The sequence below is a fragment of the Procambarus clarkii genome, chromosome 69, assembly GCF_040958095.1.
Source record: "Procambarus clarkii isolate CNS0578487 chromosome 69, FALCON_Pclarkii_2.0, whole genome shotgun sequence".
Taxonomy (NCBI): Eukaryota; Metazoa; Arthropoda; class Malacostraca; order Decapoda; family Cambaridae; genus Procambarus; species Procambarus clarkii.
In genome coordinates this window covers 13022229-13044103 of record NC_091218.1, presented here as the reverse complement: position 1 = coordinate 13044103, position 21875 = coordinate 13022229, and the positions used below count along the sequence as shown (strand labels likewise).

Here is a 21875-nt window from a genome sequence, read left to right as displayed (position 1 = left end):
CAGAAACCCAAGCCGGCAAAGGAGGAGATGGAACGTCCACCTTACAGAAAAACATCCCAACGCTGACGAGCCCGCCAGGAGATCGGAGACTACAGTCCCGACGCGCGATTCTAGAGAAGGGAAACCGAGACTGTGAAAACGCCAACAGGCCAGGTAAGTCAGGAAACCAGGAACCCAAACCTGGCAATTGGAGAGCCAAAAGGCACAAACAAAACACACAACCATGTGTAAGATAAAATGAGAAAATGAAAAAACACAGGAAAAAGACCAGAAGAAAAGGCCACAGCACCAACGGCCAGGGAAAAGAGCGTAGAAGGAAGATGAGGAATGAAGAAGGCAAGTAGCAAAATGGGAATGAAAGGGACATGACCAACAACACACACAGCTGCTGGTCACATCCCAACAAACCATGTCAACAACAAAGTTGTGTGACACGCCCCAACACAAGACGAAAAGGAAAAAAGGCGCAAAGGTACGCCAACAGACCAGTACCCGAACCAAGGAGTACGAGCCACGAGGATATAATCACCACATGTAAGATTCCCAAAGGAAGTAATAAAGTAGCGAAAGACCGACTACGGGACCCCAGGGGCACACACACACCAGGGGACACCGGTGGAATGAGCGCCCAAACGAGCCAAAGAGAAATGGGAAAGACGGATTGCAGTTGACCAGACCACACACTAAAAGGTGAAGGGACGACGTCATCCCTTCACCTTCTAGTGTGTGGTCTGGTCAACATACTTCAGCCACATTATTGTGACTCATCGCCTGCATAAGGATTGCAGTGTCAGAGTAGTAGACAAGCGGAACGCAAGAGGAAGTGACACCACACACAGCTTCAAGCGCAGATAAGATAGGGCCCAGCAGGCTCATGAACCTGCACATGAGCGAATGACACGTGAGAAGCAGGACCAAAAAGCCAGAGCTCAACTCCCGCAAACACAACTAGTGAAGGACAACTAGGTAAATATTGTACAGAGAATCCAATGTATATGGAAGGGCTAAATCAGGCACTGCAAGACATGCAAGGAATGAGTGACCCAGAGAAGACCACGAAAAATGGGCCCCGTGACTCCCCTTACAACCATTAATCCAGATGAACAAGTAAGGCCCCAGGAAGAAGCACGGAAGGGCCAAACAAAAATCCTAAACCAATCCCCAACACGCATCCACAGCATGAAAACTGCAGCAAAGTGTCACCTCGGAACATCCAGACATGAACACTTACCCCATAACATATACCCCACCAATGTATCTCGTAACCTGGTGGAGGTAGGACCCCCTATCTGGACTCAAGCATGGGCTGGACATGCATAAGAGTGGGACTGGATGGGCATAAATTGGAGCTGCCTCATTATGGCCCAATAGGCCTGCTGAAGTCACCTGTGCCATGATGTTCGTATATTCGTATCCAAAAACACCAACCAGCGCCTGGCCGAAGGAGAAGCCAGACCGCATAAACTCACTTGCAGAACATAGGCACAAACGTGTCACGACACAACGTAGCCGAGAAGATTCCGGAAGCACTGCCAGTGGAAGAAGGCAGAGCCGCACTGGCAGGAGAAGAATAGGGGAGAGGCGAAGGAGGAGCCCCACACCCATACGCAGGTAAAACCCAGCGTCCTCCCCAAAGCGGCAAATCAAAACACCCCCAGGAGTTACAGGACACAGACTGGAGAAGCAAGAAGAGCGAAAGGGACAGCACCCGAGAGAAAAAGGGATGCAAAATCCCAGCTCGCGTGCACACCGCCCGTGTCAAAACAAACAACCACGGTGTATGCGCACCAGGGATACCAGATGTGGATTGCCAGAAGTCGCGAGCTGAAGAAAGAAACTATGAACGTGACTAGAAAAAAAAAAAAAAAAAAAAAAAAAAAAAAAAGACAAAATAGTGCTGTCAATGACCGAATCCTATAGGAGAGTACACAGGGCAGTCACCAACCATAGTCGAAAAGAGCAGGAAGGAGCAAAAAGAAACATAACACAGCTTCCCATTTGGGCTACAAGAGCCCAACCGGGCTACAAGGAGCCCAATCTGGCAACCCTGTGCAGCGCAGGACAGTGCACGGAGAGAGAAGCACGAAAAAACGAAACAGGACCAAAACCGAGAAGCTTAGAGAAGGACTAACAAACCCCAGAAAGGACCAGAAGACGACAGACGTTCCAAGAATATGGAAAGAATCTAAACCTTCCCGATCCTTCTAGAACAAAGAAGCAAGTGTGAAGCACAAAGGCACAGAAAACAAAGTCGCACCCGAGACCAAAAGTCATGCAGATCCCCGAGAAGAGGGGAACATGACTGTGAAGGCCCGTCCCAAGAAGAAGGGAGGGAGAAACGGACCCCACTAACAGGACGGACCCGATGAATCTAAGGGACAAGGAACCGATCCCGGGGAGGGGCCGACTCCCAAAAACATGTAGGGGGGAGGGGCCGACTCCCAAAAACATGTAGGGGGGAGGGGGGGGGACCCCACTCCTCGTAACCACAAGCCCTGCCCAGAGGGTAGAAAAACCCAGGCGGGGACCAAATATCAGCCCCTCACCAGCCCCGGGAACCCACAAGGCAGGTCCCGGGGCCGAGCCATTCCCCCAAAGCCCCAGCCTCACAAGAAAAGCCCAGGCAACCGGACAAGTACTAAGGAAGGGAGCCCACTGGCAGACTCATACAACACAGCTGGAGGAACAGGCTCGAATGCCTCCGTCGCTACCCCAGAAGGGGGAAATCCCGAAACCGCCCGAGTCTCAAGACCACAACAGGGAAAAGACAAGGGAGCGTGGAAGGAACCAAACCAAAGCATCCAACACCCCCAAGCCCCGTCACACCAACCAAAACAAGGCAGCCCTGAGGCTCCCGGGGAGCAACCGACCGAGCATGTTGCACCACTGAAACTCAACTTGCAACGCCCATTGCATGTTGCCTATGTTGCCTGCACCCACATAGTCAGCATAAGACTGGGTAATCAAACCACAAACAAGCAACAAAACTCGCAGGGCTCCGGGCCGAAGGTGCCACCGACCCCACAGGCAGCAGACGGAGGCAAAACGGTGAGAGTTATCTTGAGACAAGGGGACAGAGCAACCCTCGAACTCACACAAAGCGAGGGGGAACTCCGGGGCCACATCCATTGGACCCTCCATGCCCCCTCGGGGTTTCCCAGGGTCCTGAGCGTTTACCTACAGGGACTCACGCCCAGGTAATCCCAGGCAGGGTACTGCTAACCGGCGCCCAAGTCTACCAATATGGAGAAAGAGCCTGGATACAGGCTCTTTCCTGTATCCTCCAGGTTCTCAAACCAGCTGCACTTAAATCAGCACTTGTAGTTCCGCTGCACAAGGGCGGTAGTAAAGCCTTGGCAAAAAAAACTATAGACCAGTTGATCTAACATCTCACATAATAAAAGTTTTTGAAAGAGTGATTAGGAATCAAATTTCTAGTTTTATGGAAAATAATGAGCTACACAACCCAGGACAACATGGATTTAAAGCGGGATGATCCTGTCTGTCACAGTTACTCAACCACTATGACAAAATCACAGAAGCTCTAGAAGAAAAGCAAAATGCAGATGTAGTATACACAGACTTTGCAAAGGCATTCGACAAATGTGACCATGGAGTGATAGCACACAAAATGAGGTCAATTGGAATAACTGGTAAAGTAGGACGCTGGATACTCAATTTCCTGTCGAACAGAACACAAAGAGTAACAGTCAATCAAATAAAATCGAGCCCAAGCGCAGTTAAAAGCTGTGTACCTCAGGGTACGGTCCTTGCACCACTGCTTTTCCATATTCTCATATCAGATATAGACAAAAATACAAGTCACAGCTTTGTGTCATCCTTTGCAGATGACACAAATATCAGCATGAAAATTACCTCTGCAGAAGACATTGAAGAACTACAAGCAGGTATCAACAAAGTTTTCGATTGGGCAGCAGAAAATAACATGACGTTTAACAGTGATAAATTCCAGGTACAGTACTTAGGAATGGCAAAAATGAGGATCTGAAACATAATACAGGGTACAAAACACAATTGAATCTGCCCACAGTAGGAAAACAGCATGTCAAGGATTTGGGAATAACGATGTCCGACGACCTAACGTTTAGGGAGCATAACCAAGCAAATATTGCGGCAGCCAGAAAAAATTATAGGATGGATTACAAGACCTTTCAAATCCAGGGATCCCATCACAAGGATTGTACTCTTCAAGTCACTTGTGATGTCCCATCTTGAGTACCCATCTCAGTACACCCTTCCCACTTCAGAGCAGGAAAGATTGCTGAAATAGAGGGAATACAGAGAACATATATGGCACGCATAGACGTGATAAAGCACCTAAATTATTGGGATCGTCTCAAAGCTCTCCACATACTCACTAGAAAGGAGATGAGAGAGATACCAAATAATATACACATGGAAAATACTGGCGGGCCAGGTCCCAAATCTACACAGTAAAATAACATACTGGAGTGAACGATATGGAAGAAAATGCAGAGTAGAACCAGTGAAGAGCAGAGGTGCCATAGGCACAATCAGAGAACACTGTATAAACATCAGAGGTCCGCGGTTGTTCAACATCCTCCCAGTGACTATAAGAAATATTGCCGGAACAACCGTGGACATCTTCAAGAGAAAACTAAACTGTTTTCTAAAAAACTTGCTGGACCAACCGGGCTGTGGTGGGTATGTGGGCCTGCGGGCCGCTTCAAGTAACAGCCTGGTGGACCAAACTCTCACAAGTCAAGCCTGGCCTCAGGCTGGGCTTGGGGAGTAGACGAACTCCCAGAACCCCATCAAGCAAGTATCAAGCAGGTACCCCAGCCAAGAAGGCACAAAGGCCCAAGCTGGGGCAACTAGTGCCCCCACCCTGAGCCCCAAGAACCCCCAACAGAGCCACTGGAGCAGAGCCTGCATCCACGCCCACCACCCCTGAAGAAAAGGCAAAACTCAGGGGAAAATATTCAAAGAAGGGAATCAGCTGGGTCGGCCTCATCAAGCTAAGCCTGAACTAGAACCAACCCGGCTCCGAAACCCTCAGACGTTTGAGAGCCAGAAGCAGGGGGAAAAGGAGCAGGGCAAACCACACTCACCTGGGAAAAAAACAATGGCGTGGATGGAACAATGGTTGAAGTAATCAACACCCCAAAATCCCAGTCCCTAAAACCCAAGCAGGGCAGCTCCGGGGCTTCCAACCTGGCACGTTGCAACAAAGAAAACTGTGGATGCAATGCAGCCACTGCCTAACCCTGAACATCTTCAGATGAGAATGAGTAAAATGAATAACAAACGGAGAACAAATCCTGCAAGACTCGGGGAGCGTAGGTGTCACTGACTCAATATGCAGCATGACTGAGGCAAGACGGGTGATAGTCACCATGAGGCAGGGGCAACGGCATCACACAAGGCAAGACTGAGCTCAGAAGACGCATCCATGGTACCCCCGAGCTCAATGGTATTTTCCAAGGTCTGTAGGGTACGTTACTCCTACCAGAAGCCCAGGCACTAGGGCTAGCCAAGCTGGTAAACCCTGTCTGTTGCAGGTAAACTGACAACTAGCAGTCACCGTGAAACCTTGGGGCAACAGAGGAGGACCACCAACAGCCTAGGTAGGCCTAATGGGAAGCTAGGCAGACCTTCACCAAAGTCAAGCTAATACGCTAAAAACAAAACAAAACAAAAGTCCCCGAAGCAACACAAACAAACAAACCTGTCACCAGAGAGAGTCGTCAGCCGCCGCTGTATGTAGGCTGCGCCAGCCACAGTGTGCCCTACCCAGCAAAAACGCACTCCCTACCCGGGGCAAGACGGAAAGCCCAAGACCCCAACGTACCCCATGGGGAATAACAACGCCAAACGACGAAGCCCTCAAACGGGAGTAAGACCCGAATATCCCAGGGATGATAATCCTAGAACACAAGGGAAGGTAGCTGTAGGCACATGCAGCACTGCATACAGAGAACACCTGGCCATCACTCCACACTCAGCTCGCAAAGCCACAAACGCAAAAGCCAGTCAAGAAAGCGAGGCAAGAGGAGACTTGTTGACACCAGGCACATCAGTCACGAACTTGTGGGGAGAGCTGCGAGCTCACCTGAGCGGGTGTCCCCTCCCCTTTTTCTGAGAGTGTGGTTGTACTAACGAATAAGTACACTAGTTGGATAACAATTTGCTTGTTTGTTTTCTTGTGGGGTGAGGATGGGGGGTCCTTTGGCTCTGTTTGGACATAGGTTGCAATTTTTACCAGTAGAGGTTTTGTATTTTTTTGCCTACCTTTCTGGGTGCTTTCTCTGGTTGATGGTAGACATGACATACTCTAAATGTATTGTGCTCGTAAGGCCATTGCTCCCTGTGCCTCTCCGAGGGGGCCAGGTACTGGCTCGTTGTCCCCAGTAGGCACACAAGGTGGATGGATTATAGGTTTGCACTTGTATACCAATACTGTATGCCTTGTGTATCATGATACATTACACAAAAATGAGATCTGGTTGTTTCAGACTATACCATTTTACGTCAGTTGCTTGCCATATACTCTATATCTAATCTATGGCTGTCACTTGACTTAATGGATACTTGACTCATAGCTAACAAATTAGTACCGACTGGTACTTTATAACCAATATACATACCTTCATTAGTGTTTTAATTGGCTCTATTATCACCAAGTACTGGTAATTCGGATTACGGTAACCCAAACCTTTGAGAAATCTGAATGAATTGACATCAAAGTTTGATTTTTACCCTCCTGGACCTTTTATCTTGAATGGGGGATTCAGGTTAACAGGATTTTACTTGGCGAGAAATCTGAATGAATTGACATCAAAGTTTTATTTTTACCCTCCTGGACCTTTTATCTTGAATGGGGGATTCAGGTTAACAGGATTGTACTTGGCGAGAAATCTGAATGAATTGACATCAAAGTTTTATTTTTACCCTCCTGGACCTTTTATCTTGAATGGGGGATTCAGGTTAACAGGATTGTACTTGGCGAGAAATCCGAATGTATTTGAGATCAAGTTTTCGACTGCTCAACTCAAATAAAAATTTGAGTTACCAAGACTTCTGGCAAATAAATACTAGAATAAATTACAAAAATTTTAACCGAGATCTCGAGATGATTTCGGGGCTTTAGTGTCCCTGCGGCCCGGTCCACGACCAGGCCTCCACCCCCAGGAAGCAGCCCGTGACAGCTGACTAACACCCAGGTACCTATTTTACTGCTAGGTAACAGGGGCATAGGGTGAAAGAAACTGTGCCCATTGTTTCTCGCCGGCGCCTGGGATCGAACCCAGGACCACAGGATCACAAGTCCAGCGTGCTGTCCGCTCGGCCGACCGGCTAATTGTTTAACTTTCTAGGTAAAAAGAACTATTTGTGAAGATACATAAGTTATAAGTAATATTAATTTAATAATATCCTATTTAAGTAATAATATCAATAATTATAATATTTAAAAAAATGCACGCAAGTATACCCGGTACTGTATAAGAATTAAGGAAACTGCAGAAAGCCTTTTGGCAGCTCAAGGCAGCTCAAGGCAGCTCAAGGCAGCTCTTATGTGACAAACTGCATACACACACACCTTTAAGAGTTCAAGATCATCATCAGCGTGGTCAGGTGTCAACCCGTTGTAGCGGCCAGCTATTCGCAGCACCATAAACACACTCCCAACGGCCTGAGTCCGCACTTGAGAGCAAGGATCCGCTACACGAGGAGTTAGGAATGCTAGAAGATGACACGTCTGGTTGAAGTTTGTTGGACCCTGTATTATCAAATAAAATGTAATGAAACGTCTGGATGGTCAAACTTTATTTTAAAATGTTGTAAAAATAGGTTTGAAGGTGTCTGCAGGAAGACAGTGGGGGAAAGGGGGCCAGGTTCCTGCAGGGAGAGGGGGGGGGAGGGGGGGGCAGGTTCCTACAGGGAGATGGGGGGGAGGGGAGGCTGGTTCCTGCAGGGAGCCAGTGGGAGGGGAGGCTGGTTCCTGCAGGGAGCCAGTGGGAGGGGAGGCTGGTTCCTGCAGGGAGCCAGTGGGAGGGGAGGCTGGTTCCTGCAGGGAGCCAGTGGGAGGGGAGGCTGGTTCCTGCAGGGAGCCAGTGGGTGGGGGGGAGGGATGGGGAAGGCACATGCAGGGAGACAGGGGGAATGGAGGGGAGTGCCTGCAGGGAGACGGGGAAGGCGCTGGGTCTGCAGTGTGAAGACAAATGATGATGGGTGCCTGGACCAATCTCCTTTCCTTACTTCAAGGGGTTGCTCAACATTTATATTAAAGAATGGATGCACAATAGTGCATAGGATTTAACCAAAGCTCTCAATCAAAATTATCAGTTTATAAGAAAGGATAGGATGAATATTATGTAGCTCCGAGCTACATACAAAGACTGCTATAATACTAAGATGGTGAGGATCAATAAGCTCAAGACAGTGTAGCATGAATCAAGTAAATAAAATGTTAAATATGTCATTAAATATATCTTGTTCGCATTAAAGCCATACCTCGATTGTTAAGGCCAGATGATCATAATATGTTCGCAATGCTGCATGAAGGAGTTCAACACACTTTATCCTGATCAGTTCAGTCGGGGCAATTGTCCACGACTGAAGCAATGTCGTTACATCATCCAGGGTGGCAGGGTTGGTGTCTTTTTGTATTATTGTTCTGTAATATCAATAATATCTTATAGTAATTCCACACAAAATTAATGACTGTTGATATAAAAGTAATCTTAAAACACAGTTTATCTAAAACTATATGACTGACAGTATATTATACTGCAATTACTGCATTCACTTCATTTAAATGGGTTAATCCAATTTCATAATTTGTACTTGATCATAATTAGAACATTTTAGTAAAGTTGAAAATGTTTTAGTAGCCATCATGCCACAGAATTGCACTCCCAGGTCCATATACTACATGAACGTCACCTCTTCTGCTACACGCTCCCAAGAAAAATACTGTACACATATAGATGGAGTCCAGAAACGGCATTAACTTCAATACCAGCTCCACTTCTCCCCCAACACCACTGTCAACACTTTATGCTCGGTGATGGAGAAGATCGTGAGAAAAAACCTAGTAACACATCTGGAGAGAAGGGACTTCATGACAAATCGACAACATGGATTCAGGGAGGGTAAATCTTGCCTGACTGGTTTAATAGAATTCTACGACCAGATGACAAAGATTAAGCAAGAAAGAGAAGGATGGGCGGACTGCATTTTCTTGGATTGTCGGAAAGCCTTTGACACAGTACCGCATAAGAGACTGGTACATAGGCTGGAGAGACAGGCAGGTGTAGCTGGTAAGGTGCTCCAGTGGATAAGGGAATACCTAAGCAATAGGAAGCAGAGAGTTACGGTGAGGGGTGAGACCTCAGATTGGCGTGAAGTCACCAGTGGAGTCCCACAGGGCTCTGTACTCGGTCCTATCTTGTTTCTGATATGTAAATGATCTCCCAGAGGGTATAGATTCATTTCTCTAAATGTTTGCCGACGATGCCAAAATTATGAGAAGGATTAAGACAGAGGAGGACTGCTTGAGGCTTCAAGAAGACCTAGACAAGCTGAAGGAACGGTCGAACAAATGGTTGTTAGAGTTTAACCCAAGCAAATGTAATGTAATAAAGATAGGCGTAGGGAGCAGGAGGCCAGATACTAGGTATCATCTGGGAGATTAAATTTTTCACGAGTCAGAGAGAAAAAGCCTTGGGGGTTGACATCATGCCAGACCTGTCCCCTGCAGCCCATATCAAGAGGATAACATCAGCGGCATATACCAGGCTGGCCAACATAAGAACAGCATTCAGAAACTTGTGTAAGGAATCATTCAGAACTTTGTATACCACATATGTCAGGCCAATCCTGGAGTATGCAGCCTCAGCATGAAGTCTATATCTAGTCAAGGATAAGACCTAACTGGAAAAGGTTCAAAGGTTTGCCACCAGACTAGTACCCGAGCTGAGAGGTATGAGCTACGAGGAGAGGCTACAGGAATTAAACCTCACTTCGCTGGAAGACAGTAGAGTTGGGGGAACATGATCACCACATTTAAGATTCTCAAGGGAATTGATAAGGTAGATAAAGACAGTCTATTTAACACAAGGGGCATACGTACTAGGGGACACAGGTGGAAACTGAGTGCCCAAATGAGCCACAGAGATATTAGAAAGAACTTTTTTAGTGTCAAAGTGGTTGACAAATGGAATGCATTAGGAAGTGATGTGGTGGAGGCTGACTCTATACACAGTTTCAAGTGTAGATATGATAGAGCCCAACAGGCTCAGGAACCTGTACACCTGTTGATTGATGGTCGAGAGGCAGGACCAAAGAGCCAGAGCTCAATCCCGCAAACACAATTAGGTGAATACACACACACACACACACACACACACACACACACACACACACACACACACTTATTGTTAAACAAGTACAATATTATTATACCTTGTCTTGGTTACCCCAGATCAACACACAAGCCTAAGTATTCATCATAACATTTGGTGGATTTCATACCTGAAGGACTTCCTGTAGAGGGAATAGTTCATCAAGGTTTCAGGGTAATTATGAGGGAAAAGCGCTAAGTATGACTGTATAGCACCCGAGATATGAGGATGGAGGGGAAACAACGGTGCCCGACCACTTGACCAGATCATTTTGTATACTGCCATCATTAAATCCCCCAAAAATTCAGTAGTCTTTCTTATTACCAAGAACAGTGAACAGAGGAAAATATACCTGATGAGAACACTAAGCTGAGCACAACACTTGGTGAGGTAGGAGTCCACATTATCTGCGTGAGACAAGCGTGGGAGAGTAGCGGTCAACGCTGCCTGCAGGATAATTGTTCTCTCCTCCACATTTAATTCAGGTTCAAGGGCTCTATACCATAGTTAAGGAAATAATACCAGTTAAAATTCCCCCAATCTGTAGTTAGTTATAAATACTTCCCCCTTTGTCATTCATATTATATATTACATGACAGTACTGTAGTTGCCAAAAATATATATATCGGAATTACTGTAATTCATATGGTTGTAGAGTGTATAGTATTAACAGAACATATGGCTCTTTAAAAATCACCTCAAAATACTTTACATACAAAATTCAAGTTTATGAATTCCTTAAAAATATATATGTTCTGTATTAACTAAAATTATCTTTAATGTACAAGTCACAGTATAAAAAAAAATTTAATATGAGAAAATTCCAACTGTTCTTTGAGGCACCCACGTCAAAACCAATTTTAAAACTGAAAACATTGTATGTGTACTGTACTGTGAGGCAGACATGGTTTGAGGGCACGAGAGCCGCAGAGAAAAGTACTGTACAGCCATATGTACATCCGGCCGACACAGCTCGCTGCATGAAGAGGATAGGTGATGTAAAGAGTACCATTCAGCTGTACAGTGTACATAACATAAGCCACTTTAATGTGGCTGAAAATTTTGACACTAAACCCACACATCTGAAAATAAAGAAAGTGACATGTCACTCCTTTATTTTCAGATGTGTGGGTTAGGCATCTATACCGTATACCTCAATAATAATAAATAATAAATAACAATAATAAATAAACAATAATAATAAAAAGAATAATACTAATGACCAAACCACAACTCAGAAGATGGAGAAGCGACGATGTTTCAGTCCATCCTGGACCATTATCAAGTCGTGTGTGATGATTATCAAGCCACAACATCTTGAGTTGTGGTTTGGCCATCATGTCTTCGGCCACGTTATTTTGACTCATCGTCTGAATAATAATAATAATAATAATAATAATAAATAATAAATAAAAAGGAGTTTTATTTTCATATCGAGTGTTTTAAGTCAATATGATGAGTCTCAAAATATCACACAATAAGACCAGTGTTGAATGTAATAAAACGCCATTTTCTGTGGAGAGCCCCTTCGGCTCCCTGGAGCTATACCGGACTGATGTGTATATATTAGACCGTGGCAACAGTCAATCGAAGGAATTCTAAGCCTACCGGAGACCAGAGCCAGAACCTGGCCCCCCTCAAGAGAGGCACAAGGAGCAATGGCCTAAAGACACCCCCGTGTAATTGGAAACAGTCTTTGTCTGCCATCTACCAGGGCAGGCCCCCAGAAAGGTAGGAATTCCAAAACAAACTACTGATGATCAGATAATTTGCAAACCAAAAGCCAAACTAGCAACAGAACTCCCCAATCAAAGCTAAGGAAACAAGTATGACGTCACCACAAACGCTGCGCATCCGTCTGCGCAACCCCCCCTCCCCGGGAGGGGGACCAAGGGGGAGGGAGGGGGTCCCAGACCTCCACGCCGTCCCAGACCTCTCCTCAGTTCAGAAGCCGAGTATCAAAAAACGTGAAAAACCGCCGACCGCAGGGAGGGAGGGATGCCGTGGAGCCTCCGGGTCTCACCCAGAAAATGGCGTTTCATTACATTCAACGCTGGTTTTCTGTGGAGAGCCCCTTAGGCTCCCCGGGGCTACCTAACCAAAGACAAAGAAAAAGAGGGACTTACCCGGGAGGCAGTCGTTACTTGGTCCTCAACTCGAAGTCGAGACAACTGGCTGCAACCTGCGACCCAAGGCTACACACACCCGAGAAGGCATGAGAAACCGTGCAGCCAGGAACCTGTTCGACTTCCATAAGCCCGTGCCCGAATGTCAGCCTAGGACATATTCCCTACACAGCAGCCAAAGCCGCAAATTTACGAACGTCGAGGGCACTGGGATTGACCACAGGCTGGCTGAACCGAATAATCCTGCGGACGACCTAGGAGAACCGCACCTCGGAACAGGGAAGAAGGGAAACCGGGTCCACCCAAAGCGTGTCCCCTGCCACGGAGGCCGTGGTGCGCAGATACTGGCGAAGAGCCGCAACTGGACACAAAACACGATGCACCCCCGGCCGAGTCAACCAAGCATCAATAACCAAAGGACCCCTTCGGAAAACAGCAGACCGATTCTTCACCACAAAAGAAGAAGGTTGCAAACGGATGAAACGACCACCAGGACCGAAAAAGCAGACACCCCTGCGCCGGAGGAGAGCATGAAGCTCCCTGACCCAACCCCCAGAGGCCAATGCCCTCAAGAAAGGAGCCTCAGAAAAAAAGTCCTGAACCGAGGGGGGCCACCACAAACCGAGAAGAGAAAAAAAAAAAAAGAGAGCACCAGGTCCAACGACCAGGACGGCTCAGGCGGCGCATGAGCAGGCCGGAAGTGAAACAACGTCCAAAAACGCTTGCGGAACAGAACAAAAGAGACATCCACCCCAAAAGCAAGCTGCAGCAGCTTCGCCAGCACCGCACGAAACGAAGCGACAGTATTTGGCTTAAGATGACGGTCCTGAAACAACTAAGAGAGAAAGAACAAAAAATTGCCAGAAGGACCACCAGGAAATTTCATACAGTACTGCAGTTTAGACGAAACTTGCAGGTGGGACACCAACTAAGCCACCTGATCACCATACAAGTGGTGATACACCCACGTCAAAGAGACCAGACGCAAAGAGTGGAGAAGATCGAACCAGCCACGTAACAGACCGGACCGATCTGTTGAAACAGACGGAGCTGCGGGAAGACTCTTGGGTTCGGACATCGAGCAAGAAGCGCCTGAAACCAAGGCTGGCCCGGCCACCAAGGAGCCAACAGGACTACTCTCCCTTAGCAAGTCTCCAACCGAGCCAGGATCCGGAGCAACAACCAGATCGGAGGGAAAAGCTGGGAAAGAACCATATCCCTGGCGAGCAGACACGCGAACTGGCTGGGAGCCCACACCAGCCAGTTGTCGAGATAAGCCAGAACCTGAACCCCTAACAGAAGCAAACAGGTCGCCATGACCCGGTAAGGCGTGTGAACACTCGAGGTGCCAGATTCAAGCCAAATGGGAGGCAATGAAAGCGGTAAGCTTGTCGCCCCACGACAAAACCGAGTCAGTCACTGAACCCCGGATGAATCGGAACGCGTACAATAAAATTATAAAACCAAAACGCATCCCGGAGGACCCGCGACACCATCCAGGCACCCGGTGCCACAAGCAGCCGGACCCGAGACAGAGTGGCCATCCGAAAGGAGGGGCAAAAGACCCAGAGATTCAGACTTGGACAGGTCCAGTATGAATCACAGATCCACACAGTCCCGTTTCGGAACTGAAAACCAGTGGAACTCACCTGAGGGACGTTGTCGTTTCGACCACACCCAAGCGAACCCACCCCCGGATGACCTCACAGAGCACAGGAGAAGAGGCCTGCCCTGCCAGCCCTGATCCCCCTGAAGGAGGAGGAGCGACCCAACGCCACCACAGGTCAGAGGAAACAACCTGAAATGCCCACGAATCGTGAGACCAAGCGAGAGCAAACAGCGCAAGCCTCCTCCCCTATCGCCCTGTCAATGGGACAAACCGCGAAAGAGCCGATGACCCCTACAAAAGCCCAACCGACACCAAGAGCGATTACTGTGCCGACCAGAATGTCGACGGCGCCAAACGAGGTGCCGGCCCTGAATATGACACTACTGGCTTACGACGACCGAAGGAACCCCGAGAACTGGCACGACCCTTCTGGGCAGGACCTCAATGGCTCCCAACCCCAGAGAACCTACAAGTCCTGACAAAGGCCATCACAGGATAAAGCCGCCTGAAAAAAAAAGCACCACCGCAGACTCTGCAAACAGCAACGGACAAAAAGGTGATGAAAATCTAAGAGCCAGAGCCCAAGACTATTCCAAAATTTTGGACGAGCCCCGCCTGTCAACACGAGGCGAGAAGCGAAGAACAGACGCCGCCTTCCTTAGAAACGGCACATACAACTTCCCCAAAGCAGCTGGCGCCCGAGCTGCTGAAGCAAGCACACCGGACCCTAGCCCGGAACCCAGCTCCTCCACACCCAGCACGAGACAGTAGCCTGGTGGATAGCGCGCAGGACTCTTAATTCTGTGGCGCGGGTTCGATTCCCGCACGAGGCAGAAACAAATGGGCAAAGTTTCTTTCACCCTAAGTGCCCCTGTTACCTAGCAGTAAATAGGTAACTGGGAGTTAGTCAGCTGTCACAGGCTGCTTCCTGGGGTGTGTGTGTGTGTGTGGTGTGGGAAAAAAAAAAAAAAAAAAGTAGTTAGTAAAACAGTTGATTGACAGTCGAGAGGCGGGCCGAAAGAGCAAAGCTCAACCCCCGCAAAAACACAACTAGTAAACACAGTCCGAAGACAGCTCCAGCAGGGAAATGAAGCGCAAGACCAAAGCCAAGTGGCCACGAGCGCACAAATCCTCGGCCACCAGGGATGCCAAAAGGGAGCCTGCACGTGAAGCCCCACCTGGCCGACACCACAAGGAAGGACGAAAGTGAACTAGCACACCTTGAGGTGCTCCAACTTCCCCCCAGGAAAACCTGAACGACCATAAGCAAATCTCGCCATTCAAGTGCACATTCCGACAGGATGACTGTCACGCCCCCCCCCCCCCAAAGAAGAAAAGGCAGTCTGCCAGCCAGGAAGACTCCGGCACTTTGTAACGCATCCAATAAAGAAATGAGGAGCCAAACTCAAAAAGAAGGCTTCATTATCGAGGCGTAATCCGGGTCACGCAGAAGGTAAGCCGCAAGGGTCTCCCACACCTTCCATTGTAGGATGCAGGAAGCCAAAACACCTCCAGAAGGAGGGAACTGAAGAACCCAAGGGAACTCTGACCCGAACCAGGGGAGGAGTTGAATTCGTAACAAAATCATACAGGGAGGGGGAAAGGAAAAAAACCCTTCCCCTGTAACAACAAGCCCTGCGTGAAGGGTACCAAACACCTAAGCAGGGGTAAGTGGGGCTCAGGCCCTCCCCAAGTCAACTCCTCCCCAGCTCCGGAATCCTCCACGTCAGGACCTGGGGCCGAGCTGTCCTCCAAACCCTTTGCCTTTGGAGAAAAGGCAGAGTCCACCAGAAAAGCAGGGATGAAGGGGGCCCGCTGATGTGGCCCAAAAGCTCCAGTAGGAGGACCAGGCTCGAATGCCTCCGCCGCCGATTTGGAAGGGGCAATCCCCGAAGTCACCCGAGTCTCACTACAGTATAATTCAGTGGGGCAGCTGCGGAGCATCTGGAAAGGCAACCAAACTCGCATGTTGCTGTAACTTAAACCTTGCATGCAATGCTAAAGCTTCCTGCACCCAAATATCAGTCTCAGTGGACTGGGTGAATGGAGTACAAGCAAAGACCACCACTCGCAAGACTCCGGGGTCATAGGTGCCACTGACCCCAACAAGCAGCAAGGTGGAGGCAGATGGTGAATGTCACCCCAAAATAGGGGGACAGAGCAACTTTCAAACTCACACAAGGCGAAGAGGGACTCGGAGGTCTCCTACATTGGACCACTGAGCCCCAACGGGGATTTCCAGGGCCCTTAGGCTGACTGCTAAGGGAAGTCCAGGCGAGGTACTGCTAACCGGTTATCCCATAGCTACCAAGCAAACAATCTAAAAGCTGAAACCCTGCGATGTGTGCAAGCACGGGGACCTAGTGGAGGGCCACCAAAAACCTACCTGTGGTCCTACTGCCACACCTGGCAGACCCCCATCAGGGAACGCAAAACAAAAACAAGAGAAAAACCCCGCAAAAGTACAACGTCTCCAGGAGAACAGAACCGGTCGCTATGTGTATATCAGACAGCTGCATAGTACCTCGCGCCCCAGCCAGCGACGAAACTACCTCCTAACTCAAGGTTAACAGGAGTAAGAACCACCCCAGCTGAACATCCCAAGGGTGGGCAATCACCGAGCAGCAACAGAACCACACGGAGGTAGCTGCTCCTGAATGGCTCATGGAAGATAACCCTGAGGCCGCAAAGGCAATACTTAAAGGGCACCTATTGAAGGCGGGCCTAGGTACATGCAGCTCCAGTACTCTTGTGTTACGTCTGTCTCACACACCACCAAAACAGAGGAACACTGCCGCACTGCAGCACTGCGCAAAGAGTGGAGTCAGAGAGATCGACCGTCACTAACACAACAGCTTCTTGAACTGAGGAGAATTGCCGGCATAAAGGTCTGGGACCTCCCCGTCCCCCTCCCGGGGGGGGGGGTTGCGCAGACGGATGCGCAGCGTTTGTGGTGACGTCATACTTGTTTCCTTGGTTTTGACTGGGGAGTTCTGTTGCTAGTTCGGCTTTCGGATTGCAATTTATTTGATCAGCAGTAGTTTGTTTTGGAATTCCTACCTTTCTGGGTGCCTGGCCTGGTAGATGGCAGACAAAGACTGCTCCCAATTACACGGGGGTGTCTTTAGGCCATTGCTCCTCGTGCCTCTCTTGAGGGGGGCCAGGTTCTGGCTCTGGTCTCCGGTAGGCTTAGAATTCCTTCGATTGACTGTTGCCACGGTCTAATATATACACATCAGCCCGGTATAGCTCCAGGGAGCCGAAGGGGCTCTCTACAAAAAAACGAAATCCTTGTTGTTTACATTCATCAATTTCAATAGCAGCCATACATTTTATTATAAACTGAAGTTTTAATAGTTTCAAGTCAATATAGTGAAGTGCTTAGAGATATTGAAAGCAAATCTGTTGTAAGAGGGAACATATCAGAAATATCAGTGGTTTTGTCAAGGAAATGCCACTATTCAGTCTGTATATCGCATTAACTATGGTTTTTTGAGTACTGATGTATGCAGCAAATTATCTTACTTCAACATAAGCCAACCTTAACTTGTTTACATATCTGCAAAGCCCATATTAAAGCCTTACTGATTCTGCCTATATTAGCAGCTTATACATGCATTGTGACAAAAGGATACACAAGATCTCGAAGTCCCTGAAGGACGCTAGCCAGAACAGGATGCGGGATGTTATCAATCTTGGCAGTGTTGACGAGATGTGTGATGAGCAAAGGACGCTGGCGAAGCTTGAAACTAGGCAGCCGAACGAGGGCCCGAGCAATATTACTGACCGCATGCAGGACAGCATCATTCACGATATCACTCTATGGGAAATTACAGTATTTGAAATACTGTACACATTACATAGCAAAAATCATTAAAACAGATTACTTAACTTTACATGGAACATTTATTAACCTTCTCAGCTGCACCTTAAGATTATACTCATGTTAAGCAACACACACACAGCATAATCCACATTGGAAGCAGTAGAAGCAGTTTGCAAGGATGACTTTTGGTGAATGTGCCAGAAAAACACAATTAAAAAGAGTTATTATTTGTTATTATTTTCCACACTTCTAATGGAGAAAACTTAAAATTGTTAACAGAACATGGGGGTAAAATGACGCATACAAAAAAGCTGCAACCAAAGGATTAACAAACAAGTCAACAACACTGTTTATGCCCGAAACGCTTTGCGTAATAGTGGCTTTAGGCATTGTATGTACTAGCTCTACCTATAAGTCAAACAATCCTTGTAAATATTTATTGTATGTATGTACCTTACCTAAATAAAATTGTATTGTATTGTATTGTATAATACTGCACGAGCAGAAAATACATCTTGGATGCAGTAATGTAAATGTAAAATGTTCCAGGTAATATATGTGTACATTTTATTTATCTTTCATGGAAGTCCCATATCCGGATTCTCAAGTTAACCAGAAATATAGTATCCAGTTCTCCGGTCACATTTACGAGAGTTAAACTCCTTAACTCTCGTAACTCCTTGAGTGGCACAGTCTACGATACTGTCGAATTCAAAACACTTGCTTTATGAGTCTGTTGCACTAGGTTACAGCCCTTAGATTTGGAGTTCGTGTATGAGTCAAGCCTTAGTGTCAATGGAAATTGGTGACAAAGTAGTAACTATAGTAGTTAAATAAAGTGTTTAAGTGCACAATGAAATCACATTAGCTTGATATATCTATGAGAAAATCAGTAGGAGCCTTGAAGAGGACTCGAACCCACTTGCTTGGTATTCCCAAGCGGGCACCCTAGGGCACTTCATGACATGATAAAAACAATGCAATCTGGGATTCAGCCAAATTCACTGGGAGCCCTAGTGGATTCAGTGGAGTATCAAGACTCCTACTGATTTTCTTAAAGTGTTTAAGTACTATTTATATTTTCGATGATGGCGAGCAATGATTCCTTATGCAATTTGTCATCAAAACAAAGGGCCCATATCAATTACATGCACAAGTCATTACCCCCTCTTTAAGCACTGTACTTTCAGGACACCCAGCTGATGACATTTGAGCTTCTGAAAATAGCTTCCTTTAATTCGAATGTATAAAGTGTACTGCTTGAAGTTTTGAAGTGATTCACACTTCGGATGTCAATCTACACAGCCTAAGAGTTGAGGTGGTTCACCTCCATTTACTGGGAAATCACTCAGTGTACATATGTAGTGGGATTGTACACTTAGGCCTAGTTGACCAGACCACACACTAGAAATTGAAGGGACGACGACGTTTCGGTCCGTCCTGGACCATTCTCAAGTCGATTGTGATGAGGACAGGTAGGGACAGGCAATAAATAGGCAAGAGAGAGCTGAGGAGGAATGTCAGGTGTAGGGGATAGCTTAGGCCTAGTACCACTGCAATCCAGTCTGGGAGGGAGCATAGACAAGGTGAGCGATGGGAGCCGACCAATACAGGTCAGCCTAAGCAAGAGCAAACATTCTGGGAAGTGGCAAACAGCATGGCAGACGTTGACTACTCACATAATTCATACATTTGAATCAACAAAATGCACCCACACAAATATTTTGTCTTATAATTAAAGATTATTCCTCAAATAATCTAAAAACTATTTCATAAGAGGCATAAATCAAATCCTGTATTGTTATGTGTTCAAGTAATGTGGCATACTGTACGGGGGTTAAAGCCTACAATGCTATGGTTCATGCTCAGAAAAACAAACCATGTGGTCTGCCCCTCACAAGATCAGGGTTTGGTTCGTGAGCCCATTATGTACCTCTGTAACCTTTTCTACTACTGTACTATTAACATGATGGGTATGGGGTGCATAACAAATGAACCTCACCAGTCCACGTCTCCTTTTAGCTTGTGATTACCCCAAGTGTGATTTACCAAAGTATAATTACCTAAATGTGGTTACAGGACAAAAATACGCTGGTGGTGTCGTGGCTTTTTCATGATCTTTGTCATATGAAGTCGAGACGTCTGATAGTTGTAGTATATGCTACCATCATTTAAATTAGTCAATCCATCTCCTAATATCTCGCTATATACTGTAGCAGCTCTCTAACCCTGTTTATGTAAGATGGCCCAAGAATGTATTTATGTTGGTTAGTATTGTAACAGCACAACAATTACCTGTGGATGAGTGCTCATTAACTTGTTATGCTAAACACTGTCTAACTAATCACTAACCCTGTCCTTGGAGGGCAGAAGGAAAAATATATATGCTGGTTACCATTGTTTAAATGCCTGGCCCCCCCATCTGTGGTAGGAGGGGAAAAAAAAAAGTACCTGCATTCAAGCATACTGCATTTTTTGGCCCCTAAGTTTGTTCAACTTTAATCTATGTTGCAGACTTCAAAAATTCCTTCTATCAATTTTTGCATTCCTGTTGCAATTTTTGTATGTGTACCTTATTACTGTTGATGATGTTAAGAAGATGGAGCATGATGGGGCCGTCAACTCTACTGCCAATTTCGGCAGGAGATGCCAGAGTAGCAATCTGGCCAAGACACAGCACCAAGCCTGCGCGAACCCAAGAAGACTCGTCAATTCGGGTGTCCTGCTGTTGAGGAGAGACGTGTCTTAAAAACAGAAAGCATCTCACACTTTCATAATGGCAATAATATTCTAACCAATAACTTCACAACAGACACTAATTGCAATACAAATTACAGTACAGTAGTGTTAATAATATAATTGTCAGGGGACAAAGCCGGTACTTAGGATTATCGACACCCCTCCCCTCCTCCCCCCAGGCTAACTAATATTTTCCAGGATGGAGCCCACAACAGTTGCCTAACTACATGTCAAATACTATTACTATACTATACATACTATCCTATACTTACTATACATACTATACATGTCAAATACTATACTCACTGTATAGAGAGACTCACTATCAAATACTAGTAGTTATCTATTCTGTATGCACACACACACAATAATGGGGACATTCAAATACTGTACTTGATAAAATCAGTTTCAAGAGGACACTATGGGGAACTTAAAATTCTTTTATGAGCTTAACTGGACAGATTTGTTGCTAGGCAAAGGAAATAAATGAGATGTATGCCAAAGTTTTGTGAAATATATGATGAAGGCACACATATATTCATACCAAAACAGAGATACAGGACTAGGAAACAGGATTGGGTCAACAGAAATTGAGAGAGGGCCAAAGAGGAAAAGACAAGAAAATAGGTTCAATAGGAAGAGGCCTAACTCACAAACATACCACCACTACAAGCAAGCAAGAAACAATTACACAACAGTGAGGAGAAAGGCAGAAAGAAACTTTGATAAAGGTATAGCAGACAAATGTAAAACTGATCCAGGCTTTTTCTATAAATTCATTAAAAGCAAGCTGCATGTAAATGATAAAATCCAGAGATTGAGAACAGGAAACAGTACTACTGAGAATGAAAAAGAAATGTGTGAAATGCTAAATGAACAGTTCTAAAGTGTATTTGTACAGAATGAGGATTTCATAAAACTGGACCTAATACCAATTCCAGAGCAAGCCATAGAATACATAGAGGTATCTCAAAATGAAGTGGAAAATTTACTCAAGGGGCTAGGAAGAAAGGAAGCAGTTGGACCTGATGAAGTTTCACCTTGGGTGCTCCGAGAATGTGCTACCGAGCTGAGTATTCCACTCTAATTAATATTCCAGACATCCTTGAGCACAGTAATCTCAGCAGATATATGGAAAAAGGCAAACACAGTACCAATCAATAAAAATGGTAGTCGAGAGGAACCTA

The 21875-nt window shown here is 46.4% G+C and overlaps 1 protein-coding gene across 3 annotated transcripts in view; it reads right to left on the bottom strand.

The window, feature by feature from the left end:
- c11.1 (maestro heat like repeat family protein c11.1) overlaps window positions 1–21875 on the bottom strand; it is a 123956-nt gene that overhangs the window by 66193 nt on the left and 35888 nt on the right. For 2 of the 3 annotated variants that reach the window (XM_045765299.2, XM_069311047.1), the window contains exons 8-12: window positions 20522–20674; window positions 17759–17943; window positions 10741–10884; window positions 8497–8659; window positions 7583–7762 (exon numbers count right to left, since the gene is read on the bottom strand). In XM_045765299.2, the coding sequence (XP_045621255.2) occupies window positions 7583–7762; window positions 8497–8659; window positions 10741–10884; window positions 17759–17943; window positions 20522–20674 (825 nt within the window). The remainder of the gene's footprint in view (window positions 1–7582; window positions 7763–8496; window positions 8660–10740; window positions 10885–17758; window positions 17944–20521; window positions 20675–21875) is intronic. The other variant, XM_069311046.1, reaches the window with a different exon arrangement.